Raw genomic sequence first — 23,501 nt, forward strand, 5'->3', positions numbered from 1 at the left:
ATTTTTTACTGCTGCTTTTACTTAGTTAAATGTGGCATGACATGCAAGATGCCTCCACGCAGTGCATAAACTTTATCTGATAACAAGTTTACTGCCCACTTTGAAAAAAGAAAAATATACTAAACATTTCTTTTAATTATGCAATTCAGAAAGTTTTTAGCCTTGACTAATGCAAGACTGCAAGGGCAGATAGTTGTACTGGAGAAACACTGGGTGATACCTACAGACTTGAAAACCTCTAACTGATACTTTCTCAGACAGCTGCTTGCCCTACTACTTTCTAGATATGCCCCTGCTCAAGTGTGGCAGGAATATCCTTCCTGGTGCACATAAAAAACTAACCAAATGCCTGCTAAACATCCAATGTCATACTATGCAATTTTCAAATCATCAAGCATTTACTCATAACAAAGTCAGTTATTCTTGTATCCATTGTACTGTTACCTGACGCAGATTCCTGGTTACTTTCACATCATGCCAGGCATTGTCATTAAATTTCCCATTCACAGGTTCCACCAGTGCTTCAAAGGCCCCTGAGCCCAAATTAATGACCAAGGAGACAGCTCCATTTTTCAGTGCAAGATTGACATAATCAGCCGATTTTCCTGTGTGAAGCATCAGTCCATTCCTCTGAAGTGTTTTAAATGACAGAGTTATTTCATCACTGCTACTCTGTATGGGATTCTGAGATAAATCATAGCAGAAGTATTCTGATCCCTTGAACGTTGCAATATATTCTTCTTTTCCTGACAAACAAAAGGAGAGAAACAAACAAGTAAATCACTGGCACGTAATTAAAAGCAACTTGCATGAATTATTTTCATACCTAATTTAACAGTATTAGTGTAAGCACTGTATCAAAAAGTAATTCATTTAAAACACTTAAAATCCATGAAGGAGATAACTGAGATTTACTGTAAACATATTTTTAACTTTTCTTCCAGAATTTTCATGTGTATGATTAACGTCAGAAAATACACCGAATCAGCAATTGTATTAATATGATTTAAGAAATCTGATCTGAAACACATCTAAATATATAACGTTCAGGTGAACGTACAAACTAAATCATTATTCCAGTGAAGACACAGATATTTTCCTTTCCAACTCTCACTAAAATCATAACACCTCAACAAGAATCAATAACCTAGATATTTCCAGTTGCTCTGGCCTAAGGTCATGAATAAACCAAAGCTACAAACCATTCATTTAAGAATCTATCCTAAAACTTTATACAGCACCACGCCAGAGAGCAAGTTAATGTGCATCAGTAAACAAACAGGTTTTTTTACGGGATGTATTTTTACTAGCCAGTATATGCCATACAGATTTATTTTTCTTAGTTTATCCTGAAGGTGACTAAGAAACACAAATAGCAGAAGCTAAGCTTTAAATCTCATCAGAAAAGCAAGTGTAACATATATGGAGATTATGTTTTCCCCTTAAGTCTTACAGATGAACACATAAACTGACCTTACACTAGAGGTATACAGAGTTTAGAGCTATAAAAAGTCAAGATTTAGTTGTTTAGCTAACAATAAGTTAGTAGCATCTCAATGGAAACCTGCAGATGTTTATGCAGTGTAAGCATTAAAGTATGAAAACCTGACAATGTCAAATTTCATCATTCTTGAGAATAAACTCTATCTCCAGCACAGAGCTGCATACATCAGTCTATGACAATATCAGAACAAAACCGAAACATATGCATAAATATATAGATAAAGGAAATAACAGTGTGAATTTAAGAGACCAGTAAATGACAGAGCATGCAAAAAGCAGGTGTGAGGACATAGGTTTTTTGAAAAGTCCCTGGGCATATTTGTTTCCTATTGTTCATCTGCTTATAACCCTCTGCAGCAATCTATACATGAACATTGATCTCAGATATTCTCAATGTTTCTCTTTAGATAAGAGAGCATAGTGAGTTCAGACAGTAATGCAAAGTACTTCAGATAGGACTCCAGACAATGATTGCATTTTACTTTAACTTTGCTTTGAAATAAGAACATTAAAAATTGTTGGTCTATATTTATTTGAGGTGCTTTCTCACAGATTTGTCGCAGAATTCTTGTGATTTTTGGGGGTTTTATTCATCAGTTTGGGTTTTTTGGTGGGAATTTTTTTGTGTTTTGTTGTTGCTTCACTAGGCTTTTTTTGTGGCAGCAGCTAAATCATACTACATTACTGCGCAAAAAAATATAATGACTGTTTATCAAGTATGCTCTCTTTACAGTCCGAAGCAAGATTCACTTGTATCTAACCCCAAGTAAAAGAAATCAGTTTGCTACAGTAAATCCACAGCTGGATTTCACTACCTTGGCCTATTTTGTAAACAAACATTTTTTTAAAAAGAAGAAAAAAAAAAATCACCTCTCTGAGCACCCTTAAGGATGCTTTTCCCTGCTGTTGACAGCACGTCTCCCTAAACACAAAATCAAACACAACCAGTCTCCAGATTCAGACTAAGCCATGTTCCTCTCTTACAAGAAGCAGTTGGTCACACACAGCACACACACTGCTTCCTGCCCTGGTCATTCATCATGCACGATAAATATGCAGGAGAAGTGTATATTTCTGAATATATATCTCTAAAATGTGCTACATCCTGACCAGGCTTCTGTAAGGCTATAATATCTAGACACCTAGTACCTCCATGGACAACCCTAATCAGCTTTCTAGGAGGGAATTAATAAATAGATAGCCGGGCTTACGAGTAACAAGTGGTTAAACAGTGAGAAAACTCCACCCTGCCAGTTTGAGGAGAACAAGAGTACTGAGATTTATTTATTTATTTTTTTTTAACATGGAATTCCATTCTGGACAAAAGTTAGATTCTTAGAGGTCTTCTGACTGATGCTTACCATGAAGAGAAAAGCAGGTAAAATAAGTCAGGTATTGTATCACCAGGCTACTTTCATCCAGCATAAATTTTTGACACTGAGGACAAGTGTTACTCTTTGTTAACTTGAGACATGAGTTACGTTCCACATGAGTGACTGAGGCTAAAAATTAGTTTATTCAAGCTGTCCAAAAGTCTTTATTTTTTACCTATGACATTACTGAAAGAAAAACAATAAAACGCTTATAACCCTTCCTAGTCTATCTGGGACAGCAGGTCAAGAGACACTGCAGCTTCCACTAAGGACACACAGAAGTGGTTGTACCCATTCTCCAGCTCTTAAACCTTCCAAATCAGTCCTAAATGCAGAACCCCACTACCCCGATGGCAACACATCCTGGACTCTGATGTATTTAAGTAGAGAAGGAATACCTTGGTTCATTATGCACAAAGAATTCACAAACTATGCATTTTCTGGGGTTTCAGTGCACTAAAAGCAGCAGACTGCATGAATACTCTGCATCTCATTTAATGAATATTTAATAAAAGCATAAACGCTCAAGAGCAAATTTATTTGGTGTGGATGCTTGCTGCACAAGCATATTAAACCAGCATGAATACCTACAATGGAGAGATGATAAAACTTAGATGCAGAAACCTGGTATGTGTAGTTTTATCCCTTGTATTTAATGACTATAACACAAAGAACTGAAGGACGTACATGAATCAATGTGCAAAATATTTATGCACACATATTATGCACTGTAAGCAACTTCTGTAAAAACAGATCATTCACACAGATATGAAAATCCATGGAGCTTAAATACATGTCAGGCCTTTTTTTTTTATTATTATTATTATTCCTAGATAAGGACCTGAGGAAGCAAGCGATTCATTCTAGCAAAATTTGAGTAATTCTTCTTCAAACAATACTAAGAATCCTGCAGCACTTACTTTTAATTTTTGAACTCTCTCCCATTCCTTTTAGCTTTAATGATACAGTCCAGGGTACTCAGCAATTTCATCAAAGTACTATCATTAACTGATACGTTTAATGATTTTCATACAAGGCACTTAAAGAGTCTTAGGTAAGCTGTATTTATTCCCTTCACCTTACTGTGCCATCACTCTGGCATGTGAGCTGATCAAAATTAACTCATGTATGAAGCTTCCCCAAATTCACAGAGTAATGATACCCCATTTCAAGTATTTCTGGAAAGAAATAATGAAGATGGGGTTCTATTTAATCACTGATTTCAGCAACAAAACTGTACAGAAAGCTTGAATCTGAAGTACTGGGAGTTGAATGATTTTTTTACGTTATATTGAAGCATTTAATTTTTAAACAAATTACTTATATCTACATCAAACCAGCATTCATTTGTTTAAAAATGGAATTTGAACCTGAAAACAAAAGTGCTAAAACTGAGTATAACATTTTACTTCAGAAAACATATATGGAAAAACCTGAACACTGTGGATAAAGACATTCATTGCGTATTTTTCCTACCAAATCATCTTTTCTGCTTTCCTGCCAAACCAAAAGTGTCCATTAATTGCCATTTTCATGTTATAGGACTGAGTTTTACACATTTGGATTTCAGAATTCATTGCCATACTGCAAGACAGACCCCCTAGAAGGAATTCATTAGGGTCGATTGCTGGTGCATCAGAGCTCTAATGTTTATCAGGTGGGTCTCATTCATTCTTCAGATAACTGGGAGATGTTCTGATCTGACAACAGTAGGCCCTTGGGTTGCAGAGTGAGGAGGCAAACTCTCCCTTTTATGGATTCAAGACAGTGTCACCTTCTAAACTTCCAGTTGTGCAGCTATGGGCTCCCTGACTGAATGGCATCATTCCTGATCCAAATTGGCTCCATTCCTATCCTTTGCCATTTAAGGTTATGGTAATCATGGGCTGCCAGTTACTATGTTTTTTGTAAAATTCATTGAGATTTCTGATGTAAATAGCTTTTAGGAAGCTAAGCTTGAGAACACTGAAATGATTCAGCAACATTTGGTTATATTAGGAAATTCACTTCTGATGTCAATAGATAAAAGAGCTTTGACTTTCATTCTGATGAGTTTCACAGTTAGAAAAAAAATATTTTGGCAGACTAAAAGTCACAGGGCTTGACTGAGCAGCTAATGAGACAGCTTGGATACTCAACTAGATAGCCATCTCATTTTCCAGCAGGTGCCACCTTCGAAGAACTACAATACTTCTCCACAGGCACCTGATAGCTGAAAATACACTTCCTGGCCTTACAGAAGAATGAATCCTGAAAACTTCTGGTTTCAAATGATTGAAAGGAGATTAAGTGCATAGTATCTTTTCACAGGAAGCATCTCAACAGAAACAGGATTTCCTTATTTGAAGAGATATCAATGGCATGAATTCAAATATCTTCCATGGCAATATTCTAGTTTGGCCAAACCGCAAATATTACAGAAATTATTTGAAGGGAGGGAGATATCAATAAAATATCTCCACATTTTGGCAGTCTTTAGAGTAATCCACTCTCCATAAAAAATTAATAGTCCCCCTTATGATCACTTGGATGTAATCTCAGGCATCTTTGCCCTCAATATGGAATTGATATTTGGAAAGTAGCTAGGCATTGTAACTACAACACTACCTTGCCATACCCAGCTATGAAATGGGAAGATAGAAGGTAAAAGAGCCATAATTCTGCCACTGTATGATTTCAGTGTAGGCTAGCAAAGGCTCAGGAAAACCAAGAGTAGGAAATCAGGTTACAAAACTTGATTGTGTTTGTCACTGAAAACCAGCCATTTCTAGCAGACATACAGCAGGAGGCACATGAGTAAAAATGTTTTGACACAGGACAGAAAAGCCACTAAAGAATACTTGTAAGCAGCCCTGTATCAACTCTTTAATACCAAGCAGATGTACTATTTTACTCTTGATATTAATGCATTATTTAGAAGGGATAGATTTAAAAAATAAAGAAACATTCAAATGTTTTATGTAAAAACCCAGTAATAATCTATTGCTACATTTCATACCACAACTTTTGTTAATTCTATAAGTAAATTAAGAACAGGCTTCATTAATAACCAGTTGTGTGTACTGCTGGTTGTTTGTTTATTTTTTCAAATTATCACTTAATGACACTTAGAAAAACCATTAAAAATGCACAGCAGTCATTCTAGCCAGTATGAAGTGTTGCACTTCATTTAATGATTAAAATGTAATTACCTGCATAGAAAAGCACAAGATAATATGAACATCAGTAACGGAGTGTAACATGTTTTTATTCTGAATTTTGAGTACTGCAAATTATTGTGTATTATGGCAGTTAAAATCCAGAATTACAGACGATGCATAAATACAGAACAACATGATCTGTTTGTGTCACAGAAAGAATTCAAACAAGAAACATGTTTTATTAAAGCTCCTGTTGCTGTAAAAAGTGTATGTTTCTTTGCCCTGTTCCCCAATGAAGTCAACAATGGGTTTAATATTAATTTCTTCAGAGGTTCATTTAAGTACTTAGTCTGATGAAACATCTAGAAGAAATACTTCCATGGACCTTAGCATATTTTATAATCCTATATAAGCAGTATGTTAAGCTTTACAGCATGTCTAGCCTACTCACTGGCAGTACTACATCACAAAATGGGTCTGGCTGACTCCATAATAATTTGATCATGTGTCCATGCTTGATTTAAATCACATACATATGACTAGAGGCTCTGATCTTACTATGTAGTAATAATAATAGGATCATACACAAGAGAAATAAAAACAGTATTGATAGCTGCAATGTTTCTTTACAAAAGAAGAAAACAAAAGTCTTAAAATAAGTTTATTAACTAAAATCCAACAACCCATGTCATGTAAAAACCCCATCTATTATTACACAACAAAACCTGGAAGAGTGCTGTCAATTTATCTGTCTGCCAAAAGAATTACTGTCAAAGAGAAAATAAGCTGACACCAGTGATACTCTACTTCTAAGAGCCAAGTTCCTTCTGTACAGTCTTCAAAACATTAAATGTTGACTGAATAAATAAATTATGCCAAACCAGAGTCTACTATGTTCCCAGATGTACTGTTTAGTGCTCTATTTCACAATAATTTAAAATTCAAACATTTTTCCGGTATGCCATCATCTTATTTATAAAGTCTTTCTGAAAAAGTAAAGCAACTAGGGAAAACTACAATAAAACAGCACATGGACAAAACCATTAGCAAGAATGACTGATACAATAAAACCAAACAACCTGAACTGCTACTTCTGTAGTAAACTTTGCAGTAATAGCAAACTGATGGCTTGCCATTACATACAATGGGCACACTCTGCATAAGGTGTGCACCATTGAACCTAGAATGATCTCAGGATGCACCATGCACAAGGTTTCTCAGTATACTGCTCTTTTAGGAGGCCAGCCTATACTCTTCAATTAATACAACACTCACTCAATCTTAAGAAGAAAAAGTATAAAGACTATCAAGTAGTTCTCCAAATGTTATTACCTGAATTTGACTTTTTTAGTTATATAAAATAGGCTTACCAGACTGTATACACAAACAAATCATGAGGGTACTCAAAGAAGAAACCAAAATATTACTGCCTACTTAACAAATTTAAGACTTAAGTATGAAACCAACAAAAATGATGGAATTATGATAAAGCCTAAGAAATTAATTCAAAGAGAATAGAGACGGTCTACTTTATTCAGTTATGGTTTAATTAATATTTAAAAGTACTGCTGTTGTTATACTCTAGCAGTTTTCTGTTCGTATCTCTTGTAAATAATTTTTTAATAGAAGAATCTTCCGTGCTTCCTTTCATTTTTCGCAATCTTTTTTCCTTTCCAGAAACTATTCTCCTTGCCTTCACTAAAAATTCCAAGGAAACAATGCAGAGGGAAAATGAGATTCATGATTCCAAATCCACAACTTGGAAACATCTACCTGTTTATTTCCTTTTTTTATGTCCCCTTTTCCCCCTTATTTAAATACAAATTTCTATCTCTCTTCCCCATTACAATGGTGTACTCTGAAAAGGATAACTAATGCTGGAATAGATTCTCCAAAAGGAACTGAAATTGCTATTCATGAGCACCTCATTTGTTAGCATACTTAGAAATTCTTTGCACACAATCCATTGTTGTAATATTTAGCAAACTTTCAGTAAGAAACAAGATAGGTCTTTATTACACATAAATCAGCAAATAGGGAAAGTCGCACTCAAGGCTGTTAAAAGCAAACAGCTAAACTGTAAGTTGGAATTTTCAGTCTGAAAAGAGCTACTATTGTTATAGAAAAACGAAGATGCACTGTCACAAAAACAGCGGTTACCAGCTCCAGAAACCATTCTAAAATAAATTTTTAGTAGTCACATTACACTACCTTCTTACTTCCTTTATTAGGGAGTAAGTCCATTATGAGATAATAATGACTAGCCTAACATGAGAACAAAACATTTAAGACCATAAGCAACTTATTCTGAAGGACTCAGGAATCACTTCTCAAGGGCTTCTTATTATTTTAAACGATCCTCTTGCAGAAAAATGCTGTACAAGTGCCTATTCATTCCACAAATGCAGAGAGCTGGTGAACCATCTCAAGCCCTTCTCCAGGAGAAAACGATGCATTCAAAACTATAACAAGGGAAGTATAAAGCTTTGGGTAGTTGTTATAACCAACTGCTTTGGGCCACCATAGTGTCTGTTCATGACATATATGATCAGTACCTGGTTTATCTCAAAAACACTACACCTGTAATCCTGGGCACCAAAGTCTGCACTTCTTGTGTCCAACATAAAATTCGTCTCCATTTAAGTAAAATGAGGTGCAAAGAAAAATTCTACCTGACAAGAAGAATTTAACAGTATAAGTGATACAAATTCACGTGTAATATCATGTTGTAGAGGAAAAACTTGGAAAAGCTGTCTCGTTCCTGTTTTGTTTTACATACAATCATTAAATTAGTTGCAAATTACAGGAAGTATGAACCTCTGATCCCTCCCCACCATCCCAGATTAGAATAAAATTATGATAGTTGCCACTCATGATAAATGACTTACAGGGAACACTAGATAAGTGATAAATTACTCCATTCTGCTAAACAGCAATTTAAATTCATTTCTAAAATGGCTAGACCATGCAATTTCCTCACTAATTTTCAGTTCCTTTTATTTAATCACACAGAGTATGCACTTCAAAAGCAAATTTGCAATTGGGGAGGGATAGGAAAGCAAGCAGGACTTTTTAGGAATGATGCCATCTTAGTGTACATTAGATACTGAACTGCTAGAAGGTGAAAATAAGCAAACCTTTTTCGAATTAACAGTTGTATCGTTAATAAGTAGATTAGAAACTCCTGTACTTTATATCTTAGTCATAATGCCTTTTACAAAATTACTCAAAACCCCAAATTTTGACATCATGATTTTAAAGGCATTCTTGTTAAATTAAGAATAAACTGCAAAATGTCAAATACTCATATCACTTCTACATTCACAGAAAAAACTTTTTACTCAACATTAGATGCTGGGAAACCAGAGTAGCATTACACCAAGAAATAAATACAGGCTTCAGCTTTTCTGCCAAGGTAAAAAACTGTGCTGCAGAACTTACCAGAGGCCTTTCCCAGGCCTCAAGGTTCCCACTACTTTACAGCTGAGCTGCAAAATGCAGATTTGCAGCTTTCAAAGGATCAGAAGCACAGAGATTTTCAATATCAGATTGCTCACAGAGTTGTAGAAAAACTGATGTTAATAATAGTAAAAATAATGTTTTTTAATTTTAGTCTCTGTAACTATATAAGTTCTGCAAACGCAAGTTTTAGAATGAATGTGATTTGAGTGATGAAACATGAAAGAAAAATTCTTCCTCCCCATCCTGGGCTGGCTCTCTTCTACCTGCATAGTACAGGGGAGAGCTGCACAAAACCCAAATGCAGTTGTTGTAACAATTGAAAGCAGTCTGTATCCTGGATAAAAATTCATTTCCTGAACTGCTCCTTGGAAAAAGCAGTACCACCTTACTACTTACTGAGGGTTTTCCAAATGACTCACATTAATTTTTCATTGTTGCTAGTAAAAATGAGCATTAGGAGAGAAAGCATTGTTTTGCCTTTGCTGGTGTTATATTTAAACATACATTTCTAATGAAAGAATAAGGAAGAAAACAGCCCCAAAGTAACACATTATATGAATTTATCATAATATGTAGAAAGAGTTAACTAGTTAAATGCTCTAACAAGGTACAGTTCCAATGCTAATAAGAAACTTCCTAAACATCAGCTGGATACCTCTCTTATGGCACCACACAGCACTACGGAATTAGGGCAGCATGTCCTGGGGTTTGGATGTGATAAAAAACAACAAGCAATTTTCTAGTCCTAATTACCTCCTGTTAAAAGAAGCCCTTTGCAACAATAAGCTTTCCAGAGATGCAGAGGGAATGCTACTGCAATGGTATTATGTGCATGATGAGCTCCTGTTTTAAAAGCAATTTTGCACTTGTATCAGAGGTACTACAGGAATATGCAGCATTCGCCTCAGTAATAAGAACTACAGTATGGTTTTGAAAAAAGTAAAATAAAACAAATACCTTCTGGAGGATATTATACACACCTGTTAATTTTTTTTTCCCCCAATCTGTGCCTAAGATTGTATCATTGAAGGAATGTCTACATATAAACATTGGGGAAAAGTCTGTTGCATCTCTGTGTTAGTCTTCAAAACATGTTTGGAAGAAGCTATTTATAACTCTTAGTCTTCCAATAAACATGGGAAATTAAATATGAAAACAATTGTTTTAGCACATCTTCCAGCCTGTGGAGGATACTATCATCTCATAAAGAGAGTTTTTTCACCTGTAAAACAAAGAAATATCTTTCCAAGCTACTGAGTGTGTGAGGAACACATTCTATGAAAGAATCCTACAGCAACAAAGGGGACCTGAGAAGCCAAAGTCTTAACTGAAGGAATTTACTGTTTAAAATAATGAGCTGAAATGTTCTAATGGCCTATTGATACACTAGAAATATTTTATCTAAACAAACAATTCCTAATACCCCATTGCAATCCTTTCTCTTCAAATAAACTTAAAAGAACTACTATGTCAGCTACAAACAGCAAAAGAAATTCTTCTACTGATTAAATTCTGGGTATATAAGAACCTCAAAACTTTTCAAAAACAGGCAGACCATGAGCCAGAAATACTCTTCAAGCTTTATCATCTTAATTCGCTGTCACATGGATAATAATTCAGCCAAGAATGTATTTTTTAACATAAGCCTGCATATGAGAAGTAACAACAGGAGCAACATGCCTTCTTCTGGCGTATTTGATATTTCTTTTCGCACCACCATCAGTGGTCAAGTGTCCAAATGAGCTATGGGATCAGAAAGGTTGTTACTAAAAACTAGGGTAAGAGTTACAAGAAATTTAATATAAATAATGTAAAATTTTATGAAACAGTTTTTTTCTTGCAAAAGTGGACAAAGATAGAAGAATTTCTCATTTAGTGAGCAAAAGAATATTGCCATTTTAATTTGGTTTGAATAATTGGTATTAAACTGTAATATCTAATAAACTTAAGTAAAAATTCGTATAACCTTCCTCCAATTGTTAAATTGATTATTTATCACTACAATGAGTAATAATATTTTCTCTTTACGAATGTAGCTGATGGACAAACCTCTAAGGACAACACAAAAATTTAAGAGAGGAGCATAGCACAGACCTTTAGTGAATTGGGGTAAGAACAGACAAAATTCTTCTCTGGAAAGAATCAACTACGTAGAGTTAAAATAAAAAAAAAATTTAAAAAAAAGTGGGTATTTTAAAATGGGGGTAAATTAAAAATTATTAGTAACTATTTGTATAACAGGAATTCCTGTCAAGGTCATGGCCATAAAGACAGCTGAACAGTCTGTACTTTACAGAGAAAAACATCCATAGGTATTCACGCAAAATACCTGCAACCACCTGCAGATATATTGTAAGAAACATTCAAGGGTAAATCCAGAGCACTTGCACATAATTATGAAATGATTATTTAAAAATGCAGATGAAACACTCAAAGGACTTTACAACATACATAAAACTTTGATGGTTACGATAATCTCTTAAGGCTAGAAACAGTTTGACCTATTACTTTTTTTCCCCTGTTTTTTCAGTGCTACCCTCCACACCCCTCTTCCCTGTATCTTAATTTTTCTCCTTCAGAGACCTTTCTTATTGCATTGCAATTCCTGCTGAGAGGCAAAGGTAGGCTAAGCTGTATGCTGGTCAGTGTTCTCACTAATCAGCAGCCACTGAAAATCCCCAATCACATCTGAAGAGCAGAATAAGCCCTAATAATAAAACCCCCCACAGTTCTATTAGTATTTTGTGTGCAGCAGTAAGATAAAAAAAAATAGAAGTAGGGACATGTTAAGGATATGAGGAAAGGTAAACTGAATTCAAACTAATTTAACACATTTTATTCTGGAAAGACATTAAAGCCTCATGAAATCTATAGAAGTCTGACAGATGATATCATACACAGATGTACTGTAGCTATTTTTTTCCTGTCTGGCATTATTGTTGGATCTTAAATTAACACTCACTTTCCAGAATTATAACTAAAAAAGCAGAACTACAATTATTTTTGTAATGATTTGACAGGACACAACCGTTTTTCACAACCATTCTTCTCCCTACCCTACATCAAAATTTAGGTCATAATATTTCAGAAGATGGGAGTTGTTTGGTAAAGAGCACTGCACGTGTCGGCAAGGCCTATGTCTGGAGAATATAACACCAGGGTTTCGTGCAAGTAACAACCATAGATATTCAAATGGTAATTTCATACGTAGCAGTCTCAAAATCTGGGTTTATCTGACTGCGAAGTATGTAAGCAAAGTTTTTTTCTAATAAGCACAGATAGCTACCAATGCAATTGACATTTAGTTATAAAGGAAATTTCGTTATAAAGGAGGAGTGGCAGCTATGTAGTGATGACTTTTAGGAAAAAAGTGTCGCTGAAATAATTGCTCTAGTCTCAGTCATTGCCACTTCATGAAACAAGCCTGCTTATGAAGATCCCAATTCTGTATAATGAAAAAGCTTCTTAAACACATAGCAAGACGTCAATGAAATATTGAAGCTCTTAAGCCTATTCCCCCACATCTTTTTCCATGATGCTCTAAAGCTTACCCCCATAACATGATACAGGAGGAGACAATGTAAAGAAACTCGATGGATAAATTAACAAGTTTCCAGTAACACCTGTAAGTTTACCTATATTAAACAAGATAATTCTTACCATCACTTCAAAGAACTGGTTGGGTTGGAAGGGACCACAGTGAGTCATCTGGTCCAACCTCCCTGCTCAAGCAGGGTCATCCCAGAGCACGTGGAACAGGATTGTGCCCAGATAGTTCTTGAATATCTCCAGTGAGGGAGACTCCACACCCTCTCTGGCCAATCTGTTCCAGTGCTTGGTCACCTGCACAGGAAATTTCTTCCTCATATTCAGGTGGAACCTTCTCTGCATTAGTTTCTGCCCATTGCCTCTTGGTCTATGGGTTGGCCCCACCAAGCAGAGCCTGGCTCCATCCTCATGACACCCACCCTTTGGAAATTTATCCACATTAATAAGGTCCCCCCTCAGTCACTTATTCTCAAGGCTGAACAGGTCCAGCTCCCTCAGCCTTTCCTCATAAGAGAGATTCTCCAGACCCTTGACCAACTTAGCTCTCCACTGGTTCTGCTCCAGAAGCTCCATGTCTTGTACTGTGGAGCCCAGAACTGGACACAGCATTCCAAATGTGGCCTCACCAGGGCTAAGCAGAGGTGCAGTATCAGGTCCCTCAATCTGCTGGCAATGCTCTTCCTAATGCACACCAGGATCCCATTGGCTTTCTTGGCCACAAGGGTGCACTGATGGCTTGTTGACAGCTTGTTGTCTACCAGGACCCCCATGTCCTTCTCCACAGAATTTCTTATTCTTCTTTTCAGTACATACCAGGACTTGACAGCAAGTTTCAACAGATAATAATGTTCTAACATACTACCAGTAAGCTATAAGAAACTAAGGCTTTCAAGACCTACTATTGATACCAATTTTTCTTTTAAATGAGACATTCGGAGAGTGACAAGCAGGTTTCTCGGTCTGACCATAGTTTTAAAGTTGTATTTAGCAATGTGCACTGATTTATTTTCAACTATGAATATATAAAGAGAGTTATGTCTAGATTTATCTTTAAATGACCATTTCAGGCATCTATTGTAAGAATATAAAAGATTTCTAACTATCACAGTCTTATTATCAAATCTGAGAAAATCCAAGAAAACCTCTGCAAATGCCAAAATAATCAGTATTATATATGCTACACATTTAGTTTTCTGAAGATTGACTAGCTCCTTCTCCATTAATTCAGTATTACCTCTTGATCCTTATTTTTTTAGAAGTCATAAATCTTTGAAACTGCTTGATAAGGAGGCCTCCCTACTGAGATTACCAATAGTCTTTTTATAGAAGCCTGCAGGAACACTGTAAAAGCAAAAGAAGATTAGCAGAGTATAAAAATAATTGGACTCTATTGCTGTATTGATATTTTACAGGAAAGATTTGCTGTCATGTCAGGGCCAAGATATCTGCTGGTAAATTCCACTGAAGACAGCATATTTGCACCACTGGTACTTTATCCTGTTTTTTATGCAATAAACATGTCTAAGAAAGTGAGATACTTACAGTGTCGTAGATAATTTGACATATTTGCATCATTGCACGCATCTAACATAAAACTTAAGAACTCATTTCTCAGGTTATGGAAAGGGTAGAAAAAAGGTGTATATAGAAAGAGTGACACTGTCAGAGATACTGACTCATTTTAGAAACATTACATATTAAGAAGTAATTTCGCTTCTTCAGGAACCTGTCTAAAATAACTGCTTAACTTATTTCAATATTTATTATTACTGCATAGGAGCTGAGTATTATTTACAGCCTCATGTCCTACAGATATGAAGAAAAAACAACACTGTAATCATCCAAAGAAAACTTATATTAAAAAAACAAAACTGAAAATAATTTAACATATCTTACAAAGGATAATCAAAAGACAAAAGGTGAGATACCCTACCAACAAGCATATTACATAAATTTCAGGTTTCGCTACCCTTCCTTTTTGAATAATCTAATATGCATTCAGGGTCTAAAGTTTTTCCCTACATATCAAGGTATGAAGATTGGGTTCACCACAGCTGCTGGTACTCCATTAAGCTGTCGACTGGAGGGGGCAGGGAAAGAAGCAATGGAGTCTGTATCCTTGCACGAAATATTTTGGCAACTGACATCTATTTTCTACAAATTTCTATCTCCTAACCAATGAGGAAAACAAATTTAAGACTGAAGCCTGTGTCAACAACAGCAGGAGCCATAGGCTGGTTCCTCCTTCACAGCTTGAGCATGACTGCTGGTCCCACCCAAAACTATACAGGAGTCAGGAGCAAGAAGTATAACTGGATTGATTATTAAAACACATATACTGCAGAGTAGAAAAAAAAATCTATGCAAACTCTCAGTGTAATAAACTCTTTCCTTTCCCCTCAGAGAAAAAAAGAATTTTTTTTTCCTTACAGTATAAAGTAAATGAAATTTTGCTTCAAATCATAATTTGAACACAAATGCTCTTACTAGCAGCCTCCACTCCATCCCCCATCTGTGCCTCATAGGTCTCCTGTAATTACCCATCAGCTGTTTAGACATGCAGCTCCAGAGGCTGGTTAGGTTTTACATTTATTACATTAGGAAAATGCCATGGTGCAGTAGCCAGGGTGACAGGATCAATATACAGAAAATGTTTGCACTGAGTTCCAGAAGCTAATAATTCAACCTTCTTCTACAATCTTAGTGTTTTCTTTGTATTGCTGAATATAGTTTTGCTTTTCTAAAATTCCTCTTCATTTTATAGCACCCTGAGAATAAGTAAAGCCCTTTACACACAACACACAAGACATTTGATTCTGAGTACATGTCATTAGACTTCTAAAGCCATTTGATTACTACTCTGGACACCTTCAAATTAATTAAAATTGAGTTCTTGACAAAACACACTAGCATTCATTGCAGAAACATCAGGTCAGTTATTAGTTCATGAAATTATTTAAACCTTTCTGAACTTTCAGGGAAGAAAGGGAATTACTGCATCAGTCAAGAAATCATTCTGTAATTGTTATCTGTATTTCTCTCCAAGGCTCCTACTCCCTACAGATTTCCTAAGAGTTTTGATTGCAAGCCCTATAGCATTCAGTTTCAGAACTAATAGGAAGCTGTGTTTAAAGCATATTAGAATTCCATGCATCGGTACATTGCTGAGATAATATTATATTGCAGAATTCAAATGAGACAATAGTACAGTTGTAAATGGTTTAAAATTAACGGTACGTGCATCATTAAGAATTCTGCTTAATTGTCATTAAACAAGAAATTTGTAGTCCATTTTTTCTTAATTCTCTTCTACTGGAGTTAATTTTCATTGGATTCCTAAACTCAAATTTAGAGGTAAAACACAATTTAACTGCATTATAATTTGATTATTTTATTATTCAAGGATTATTTGTTTGTACACTAGTCTGGGGCTATGGAGACAATATGCACAGTATTTCCATTTCATAAGCAAAAGCAGGCAACATTCACCAGTCTGGGAGCCACGAAAATACAAATGTTTGATGTATCCAAGGGCAGCTCCTGCAGCTCCTGTTTTTCCTGCTACAAGCCTCTCATTTATTTCCCTACTCCCCCAATACTGAGTTAATAAGCAACTTTTCCATGCTGCCATACAAGAAACACAAACTGATTCGGGCAGCTTCAGGGTCCCCATTTTTATTTTCTATCCTAATCTTTCACCTTTTGAGCTCTTTGTGCAAGCACAAACAAAAGCCGAACAGCAGCCTGCACTGGCTTCTCAGAATACTGAAATACAAACAGAGAACTTTTTTTCACCCATCTGGTTAAGGTTCTTTTGTCAAGTGGATGGCTATCATAGCAAATGACCCATTAAATGACTAAATCCATTTACCCCCTAATAGCAAAGAACTGTTTCAGAAGAAAGGAAAACTGCAGCTAAAAATTCTATTGAAACTCAGGAATTTGCCATGGATTTCTAAATCGGTTTCAAAACAAGCTGCATCTTCACCCATTTATGATGATGCAATAATCAGTATCTAGATATTTCTCCCTGGTAAGTGAGTAGTGCTAGAACAAGATAACTTTTAATATTCCTTGGCTTCTCTCAAGACTCATAAAAGGACATTTAATCTTCCTCTTAATGTCATCAACTTTTCAAGCCTGGCATTATGTCTGGAAAAGCATGATTTCACTTTCTTAACACTCCAGTAATTTTGTAGAGTACCACCTCCCTACAGCAGAGTAACTTTCACCTGACCTACTAGACCCTGTGCTTACTCATTCCAGTCCAGCACTTTGTATGTTTTTTCCTATAGTCACAGCTGACCATAGACAATGATCTATGAACCAAACCAACCCCAAATCCTCAAGTGGGCAGATGCAGGATAATTCTGTTTTGGCTCTTATACACCCACAGCTTTCTCTCATAAAATGAGCTGTAACTTGAGTAGTGACCCAATTTTTGCTGTATCTTTTATTGTTAGAACAAAACCAATTATGAACAGCTCCCAACAAAGCTAAATCTTTTTCACATTTTTCTTAAAACACCCTGTTCATTTCTGATACACTTAAATTTAATTCAGTCTCTGTAGACCTCCCAATGCCTTGAATGTACACAGATGAATGCAGAAAGATTAAACATTTTCTTACTGTGACCTACAACAATGTGCTGAAACTTTAATTATTATGTTAATTCAAGCACCGGACCCAGTGGATTTATTACATCCCAGAAGCTAATACAATCTACTCTGAAGTGAGATGTAGGCATTAGCTGCATCTAAGTATTTTGTCTACAAATATTTAGGCAGTGTAATTAATGGTTATGCACTAAAAAGATTTTTAAAACCTAATCCTGATTTTGGGGATTTTTCCTCAAGTAGATGAGCAGTTCCTCAGAAAAAAATCAAAAAATGTAGTTGCTTTTAGGAACAAAAGCTTGTGTCTCAGCCAAACAGCATCATTCCAGCCTTTGAAGGAACACTGGTATTTATTAGCTAAAATAAACCAGCTAAATCTTTATTATACTTGCCAGGACTCCCCTTCTTAGGCAGATATATACCATCATGAGATAATATTTGTGGAAAAGATAAAACAGCCAACAGCTTTTTTTTTTTTTTTAAACTGCAGGACAGGATTGGGCACTGTCCACACTGTATTAGAACAAGAATATCCAATCCCAAAATAGTGCATTTGGAATAAAGGTGGCTTATTATTAAAGGCAAGAAATTTCCCCCATCTCGATGATTTAAAGGACCAGCATTGGAAGAAATATCAGTCACTGAAAATTAAGGTTTGACCTTTTCCCTAATAGACATTACAGGTGTTTCTGATCCGTCATCCCTTGCTTCAAATTCCTAGACCCAGTTTTGTATCCTTCAAATTTTAAAAAGTTTAGAAGAGAAAAAAAGGGCAAAGAAACTTGGTGGGGTGAACTTGCCAGACATTGGTAAAACCAGTGGAACTTTGCTGACTACACAAACACTTTCTAAGCAATGGAGCTGGAAGTAGCTTACATAGTCTTATTTTTCCTCGGTTTGCTACATCAGAGTATTTTCTATTAAAGTATCACAAAAGCACCTGTGTTGTAATTAGAAGCAATGTGACTTTCATCAAGGGAAAGTTAAAAAAATATTTAATATGATAAAGGCAAGCAGGAATTAATGAAAGCTTTCAGACTTTATACTGCCAAGCCAGAGATTTTGTTATGTGCTCATTTTTGATTATACATTTTAATTGCTTACTATCACATTTCCTTGATAACCATCACAAAGACAATTCCATAATTAACAGATATATATCTTTATATTCTGAATAGAAAACATAAACTACAAAGGAATTCTTCTATCAATATTTTCTCAAGTTGATGAAAATAAATAAGCCTAATATTAAAGACCATGAATAGCTTAACTTTGTATTATTTTTAAGCAATGTGCTCACACAAATATTTTTTTCCTGCTTTACAATAAACATTTTCCCCCAATAAGACCCCACATGCAAAAGATTCCTAAATATTTCTACTCAAGTCTTACTCCTAACAATCTGTCCAGAATAGAGGCTACATATCCCTCACATGAAAATAAGAGTTTTATTAAAACACAGCTCTAATACAAACCTGGGGTTTTTTGCGTTTTTCTTTTTTTTTTCCTTAAATTCCTCAAGGTCTGAACTGGGTCATACTACAAAGATAACATTTGAAATTTACAGAACCTTTACAGTTTAATTTATTATATGAATGCAATGTAATTCCTATTTGTATATATATGAATATACATAAAAATATAGATATATATTTATACATATTTCATAACCAGGGAACACTTTCTTAATGTATTTGCATTATATTTTCAGAAATCAGTTGCTTCCTTCACATTGCAGTAATTCTTTAGATACCTAAGTTAAAAAAAACCCAAACAAACAAACAAACACCAAAAACCACAACAATCAAATAATTTTAAAATAGCCTTTTTAAAATATACAAGATCCTCTGGTAAACTATGGCTGTTTTTTCTTCTTGCTCAAAACCAAACATGTTTTTTCTTGGTAGTGGAAAAAAAAATACAAAACCAAAAAAGATGCTTTTTACACAGCTAAAGAGAGTTCAAAGTTACCATGGTAACTGAACAAAAAGTCACCAAGGACTTGCTGCTAAAGTCCTTTACAGTATATAAAAAGTACCTTCAGTAAGACGTATTGGAAAATCTTTTATGGTTATTTTAAATACACAGAGCTAGGAAATTCAGTGGTGATTATTATGAACAAATGTTAAAGTATATGTCTTTGTTATTTTTGCAGTAAGGTGCACCACAGAGAGGCTTGTTAATTAAAAGTCAGGTACTCCAACTTGCATAAGAGAATACTGGAAAACATGTTATTGTATGAATCTTGCTATACTAAATTTTCTCAGCTAAGTATTTTCTTGTCACGAAAAAATAACTTAAGAAAAGTATTCATTATACCTCAAATGAAGCAACTCAACTCATTTCTTGCCGCTCAGTCTGACAACTTAATGCAGCAAGTTAACAAAAAAAAAAAAAAACAGCTATGCCATTAGGTGTGCGAGAAAATACAGCCCCTCTTTAGCACTGTTGTACATATCCCAGTATACAGATTCCATGGCTAATAGAAAACTAGCCACCCTTACTTGAGGATTACCAACTATCACATAATGATTCTACAGATGATTCTAAACATTCCACATATCATGCTAAATAAAGAGAGGCTCAAATTAGACTATTTGGATATGAGCTTAATACCTTTCAATCAGTGATCTGAAGCCACTAGAACAGAGAGGAATGCAAAATAAAATTCATTTGGTGAGACTACTGTTCAAAAATAAATGAATCATCCTGGAAGCAAGTAATAAATTTCATATTATATATTCACAGAAAAGAGAGTTGAATTGTCAACTATATCATCTCAAAAAACCCCCACATACTTCTAATTTTATCTTGTATGGTGTACTAGAGTTTTAGTAGATTTTTGTATCAGGTATAACTGACAATGTATTGAACAGTATCATAGTTGGAATTCTCAAGAGTCAGATTCCAAACTTCCATTGGCATTCCTAGGGCTGGGATGCCATCCTTCACATGGGGTTGTGAAATTCAGCATAACTGCGATCTTGCTGTTCTTAACCATTCCTTGTTGCTGACACATTGTGTTATTCTACTCTATTCAGGGCAGTAGCTGAGCAATTCAGCCTCTTGAAAGTAAGACAGGATGAAATTTGGTTAGACACTTACATTTACTCTGAAATTTACCTAGACCATTACCCAGCAAAGAAGGCATGAACAACTTTACTCTGTCCTTCACTACACACGCTTTTATTTCTCTGCCTTTCTACTAGCTGTATAAATAGTTCTCATTCATTTTCAGAAATACTCACTACAAGATGCCAAAGCCTGCAAAGTCACTCAGGTAATTTCAATTATAAACAAGTAAACAAGTAATTGGCTCAGAGAACAAAATCCCACACTTGTCACAGAGTTCTTTAAAAAAACAAAATAATCACATGCTTCTACACTACATCCTATCAGTCACTGCTCTTCACATACAGGCCTTGCAAATTTACACCCTGAATTAGGATGGACCCTAGGGCATTCCATTAATTATTTTAGGGTTGTATTTTAGAAGTTATCTAGTATATTGTCATAAGCCTTTCATTGAAGTTGTGTAGAGATGAAGGGATGCTCATTTTAGCCTTTAAAAAATTCTTTATATTTTTGTCCAGTGCTTACAGCATACCATGGCACACAAACACGCCACCTCACCTAAAAAAAATCTTCTGGATTTTGCAGCCAGTCACCCTGTGGCACCTGTGTCATGTTTTAAGTATGTGCACATTAATGAAGAGCTTGCTTCAAAACATTAGAGTGGATACGTTTTCTTGCTGAGCAGACAGATGTGAAATACTAACTTCTAGGACATTCCAGTCCTTCTTGTAGCACAGCCTTGCATAAACAAATATTTATATGTTAATATTTTGAAGATGCAAAGTAAAAGATTTATGCACTCTATTCCCTGTAATAATACTATTTTTACATTCAAGAACCATGTCAATTTAACTGGCATATACAGGTATGTTAGTCTGAGTGCAAGGTGCTGCACCTGGATGTGAGCAATCCTAGACATGAGTACAGTACTGAGTACTACTGGGAGAAGTCATTGAGAGCAGACCTGCAGAGAAGCACTTCAGGGTTGGGGTGGATGAGAAGCCAGACACAAGTGGGCAATGTGCACTCACAGCCCAGAAAACCAACCAAATCCTGGGCTACATTAAGTAAGATCTGCCCAGTAGACCGAGGGAGGTGATTCTGTCCCTCTACTCTGCCCTTGTGAGACCCCACCTGCTGCATCCAGCTCTGGGATCTTCAGCACAAGAAGGATGTGGACCTGTTGAAGGGGGTCCAGAGGAGGGCCATGAAGATAATCAGAGGGCTGAAGCACCTCTCCTGTGAAGACAGGCTGAGAGAGCTGGTGTTGTTCAGTCTGGAGAAAGAAGGCCTCAGGGAGACCTTACAGGACCTCCCAGTACCTAAAGGGGACTTATAAAAAAAAAAAGGGAGAGTGACTTTTTACACAAGCAGATAGTGATAAGGCAAGGAGGAATGGTCTTAAACTGAAAGAGGAGAGTTTTATATTAGACATGAGGAAGAATACCTTTACTGTGAGGGTGGTGAGACACCGGAACAAGCTGCCCCATACCTGGAATTGTTCAAGACAAGGCTGGATAAGCCTTTGAGCAACCTGGTCATAATAATCCAGACTTGGGACCCATCTGGACCTCTTGGAGCTACACATTACAGTCCTTGTCCCTCTTACATGTTGCGAGGGACAAGAGATGGCACGTGCCTAGTTCTCACCCAGCATGGAGTTAAAATAGTACTGAATCACTCATCTAGACCCAGTTGTTAAGACATATTTTCAGTTCTCAAAGCTTAGACATTGAGTCCAGAGCTTATCTGTAAAATACTAGTCATATGAAAATAATATTTTCTGATACCTTCTACTGTCTTCTCCCCCAACAGCCTGAGATATCCTACATGTAGCAAATGCACTAAACTTAAGAACGGAATTCAAATCCTGTAATTTATTCTCAGCACTTTGCTTTTCACTTAGATTTGAAAATGACAAGCTGTTGGTCCAATTTTTGTCAACATGTTTTTAATTAGTTCTGAATTTATGACAATTAAAGCTCACTGTTGCTTTTAAAATGAAGTTACTGAATTTGCCTTAATTTGTTTTCATTGCTCAGCAATATGTGCATTTTAATTCACCGTGGAAATATTCCATCCTCTCTGCTTTCTGCAGGGAAGACACTACCATCAATGCTATCGTCATTTTTCTCCTGTGAAACTTATTGACTAGAAAATAGACTGAAAACATCTCTTGGGAATGCTGGACATGCTCCACATTTGACTGGCTCCATCTGTATCTCAGCTGACTCAAAGAAACCAATGCATTTCAAATCTTTCTGGGAAAAAGAAAAAAAAAAAAAAAAGAAAAAAAAAGGGAAAAGAAATATTGCACTATAGCACTGATTTTGTATTTGTGTCTGCAGCTGCAGTTTTGCTTTTAGGCAAATAATATCTATTATTCATTATCCTAGTGCCATGTACTGCACACACAAAAAAAGTAAAAGATATAATTAACTTAAAAGCTGAAGCACTCCCCAAAAATTAATTGCCACTTAAACCTTTTTGGGGACAGGGAGATGAGGGTTGAAGCACAAATATCACCCTAATGAAGAAATAATTTTGGCAAGTTCTTAAAGCCTTAATAATAAATGACAAAATTCTATATATTAGAAGAGCAAGGTTTGATCTCATATGTCTCAGCCTCATTTCTCCTACCTTGCTTTCATTTTTCATCAGGAAAGTCATTTTCTCTTCACAGGTCCTCTGTGAATTCGTATTGTTCATGCACCATTTCTTTCACAAATGGCTGTAGACTGATCTATAGTTATATGAGTATCTGCAACTATGTCTTAACCCGA

General features: G+C 35.7%; 1 protein-coding gene across 32 annotated transcripts in view; it reads right to left on the minus strand.

Moving 5' to 3' along the window:
- The window catches only part of NRXN1 (neurexin 1), a 713,001-nt gene that overhangs the window by 471,905 nt on the left and 217,595 nt on the right, over positions 1 to 23,501 (minus strand). For all 32 annotated transcript variants that reach the window (XM_027696600.1, XM_027696599.1, XM_027696611.1 and 29 more), the window contains one exon: positions 445 to 746. In XM_027696600.1, the coding sequence (XP_027552401.1) occupies positions 445 to 746 (302 nt within the window). The remainder of the gene's footprint in view (positions 1 to 444; positions 747 to 23,501) is intronic.

The sequence above is a fragment of the Neopelma chrysocephalum genome, unplaced genomic scaffold (genome assembly GCF_003984885.1).
Source record: "Neopelma chrysocephalum unplaced genomic scaffold, ASM398488v2 Primary Assembly neopelma1_108, whole genome shotgun sequence".
NCBI lineage: Eukaryota > Metazoa > Chordata > Aves > Passeriformes > Pipridae > Neopelma > Neopelma chrysocephalum.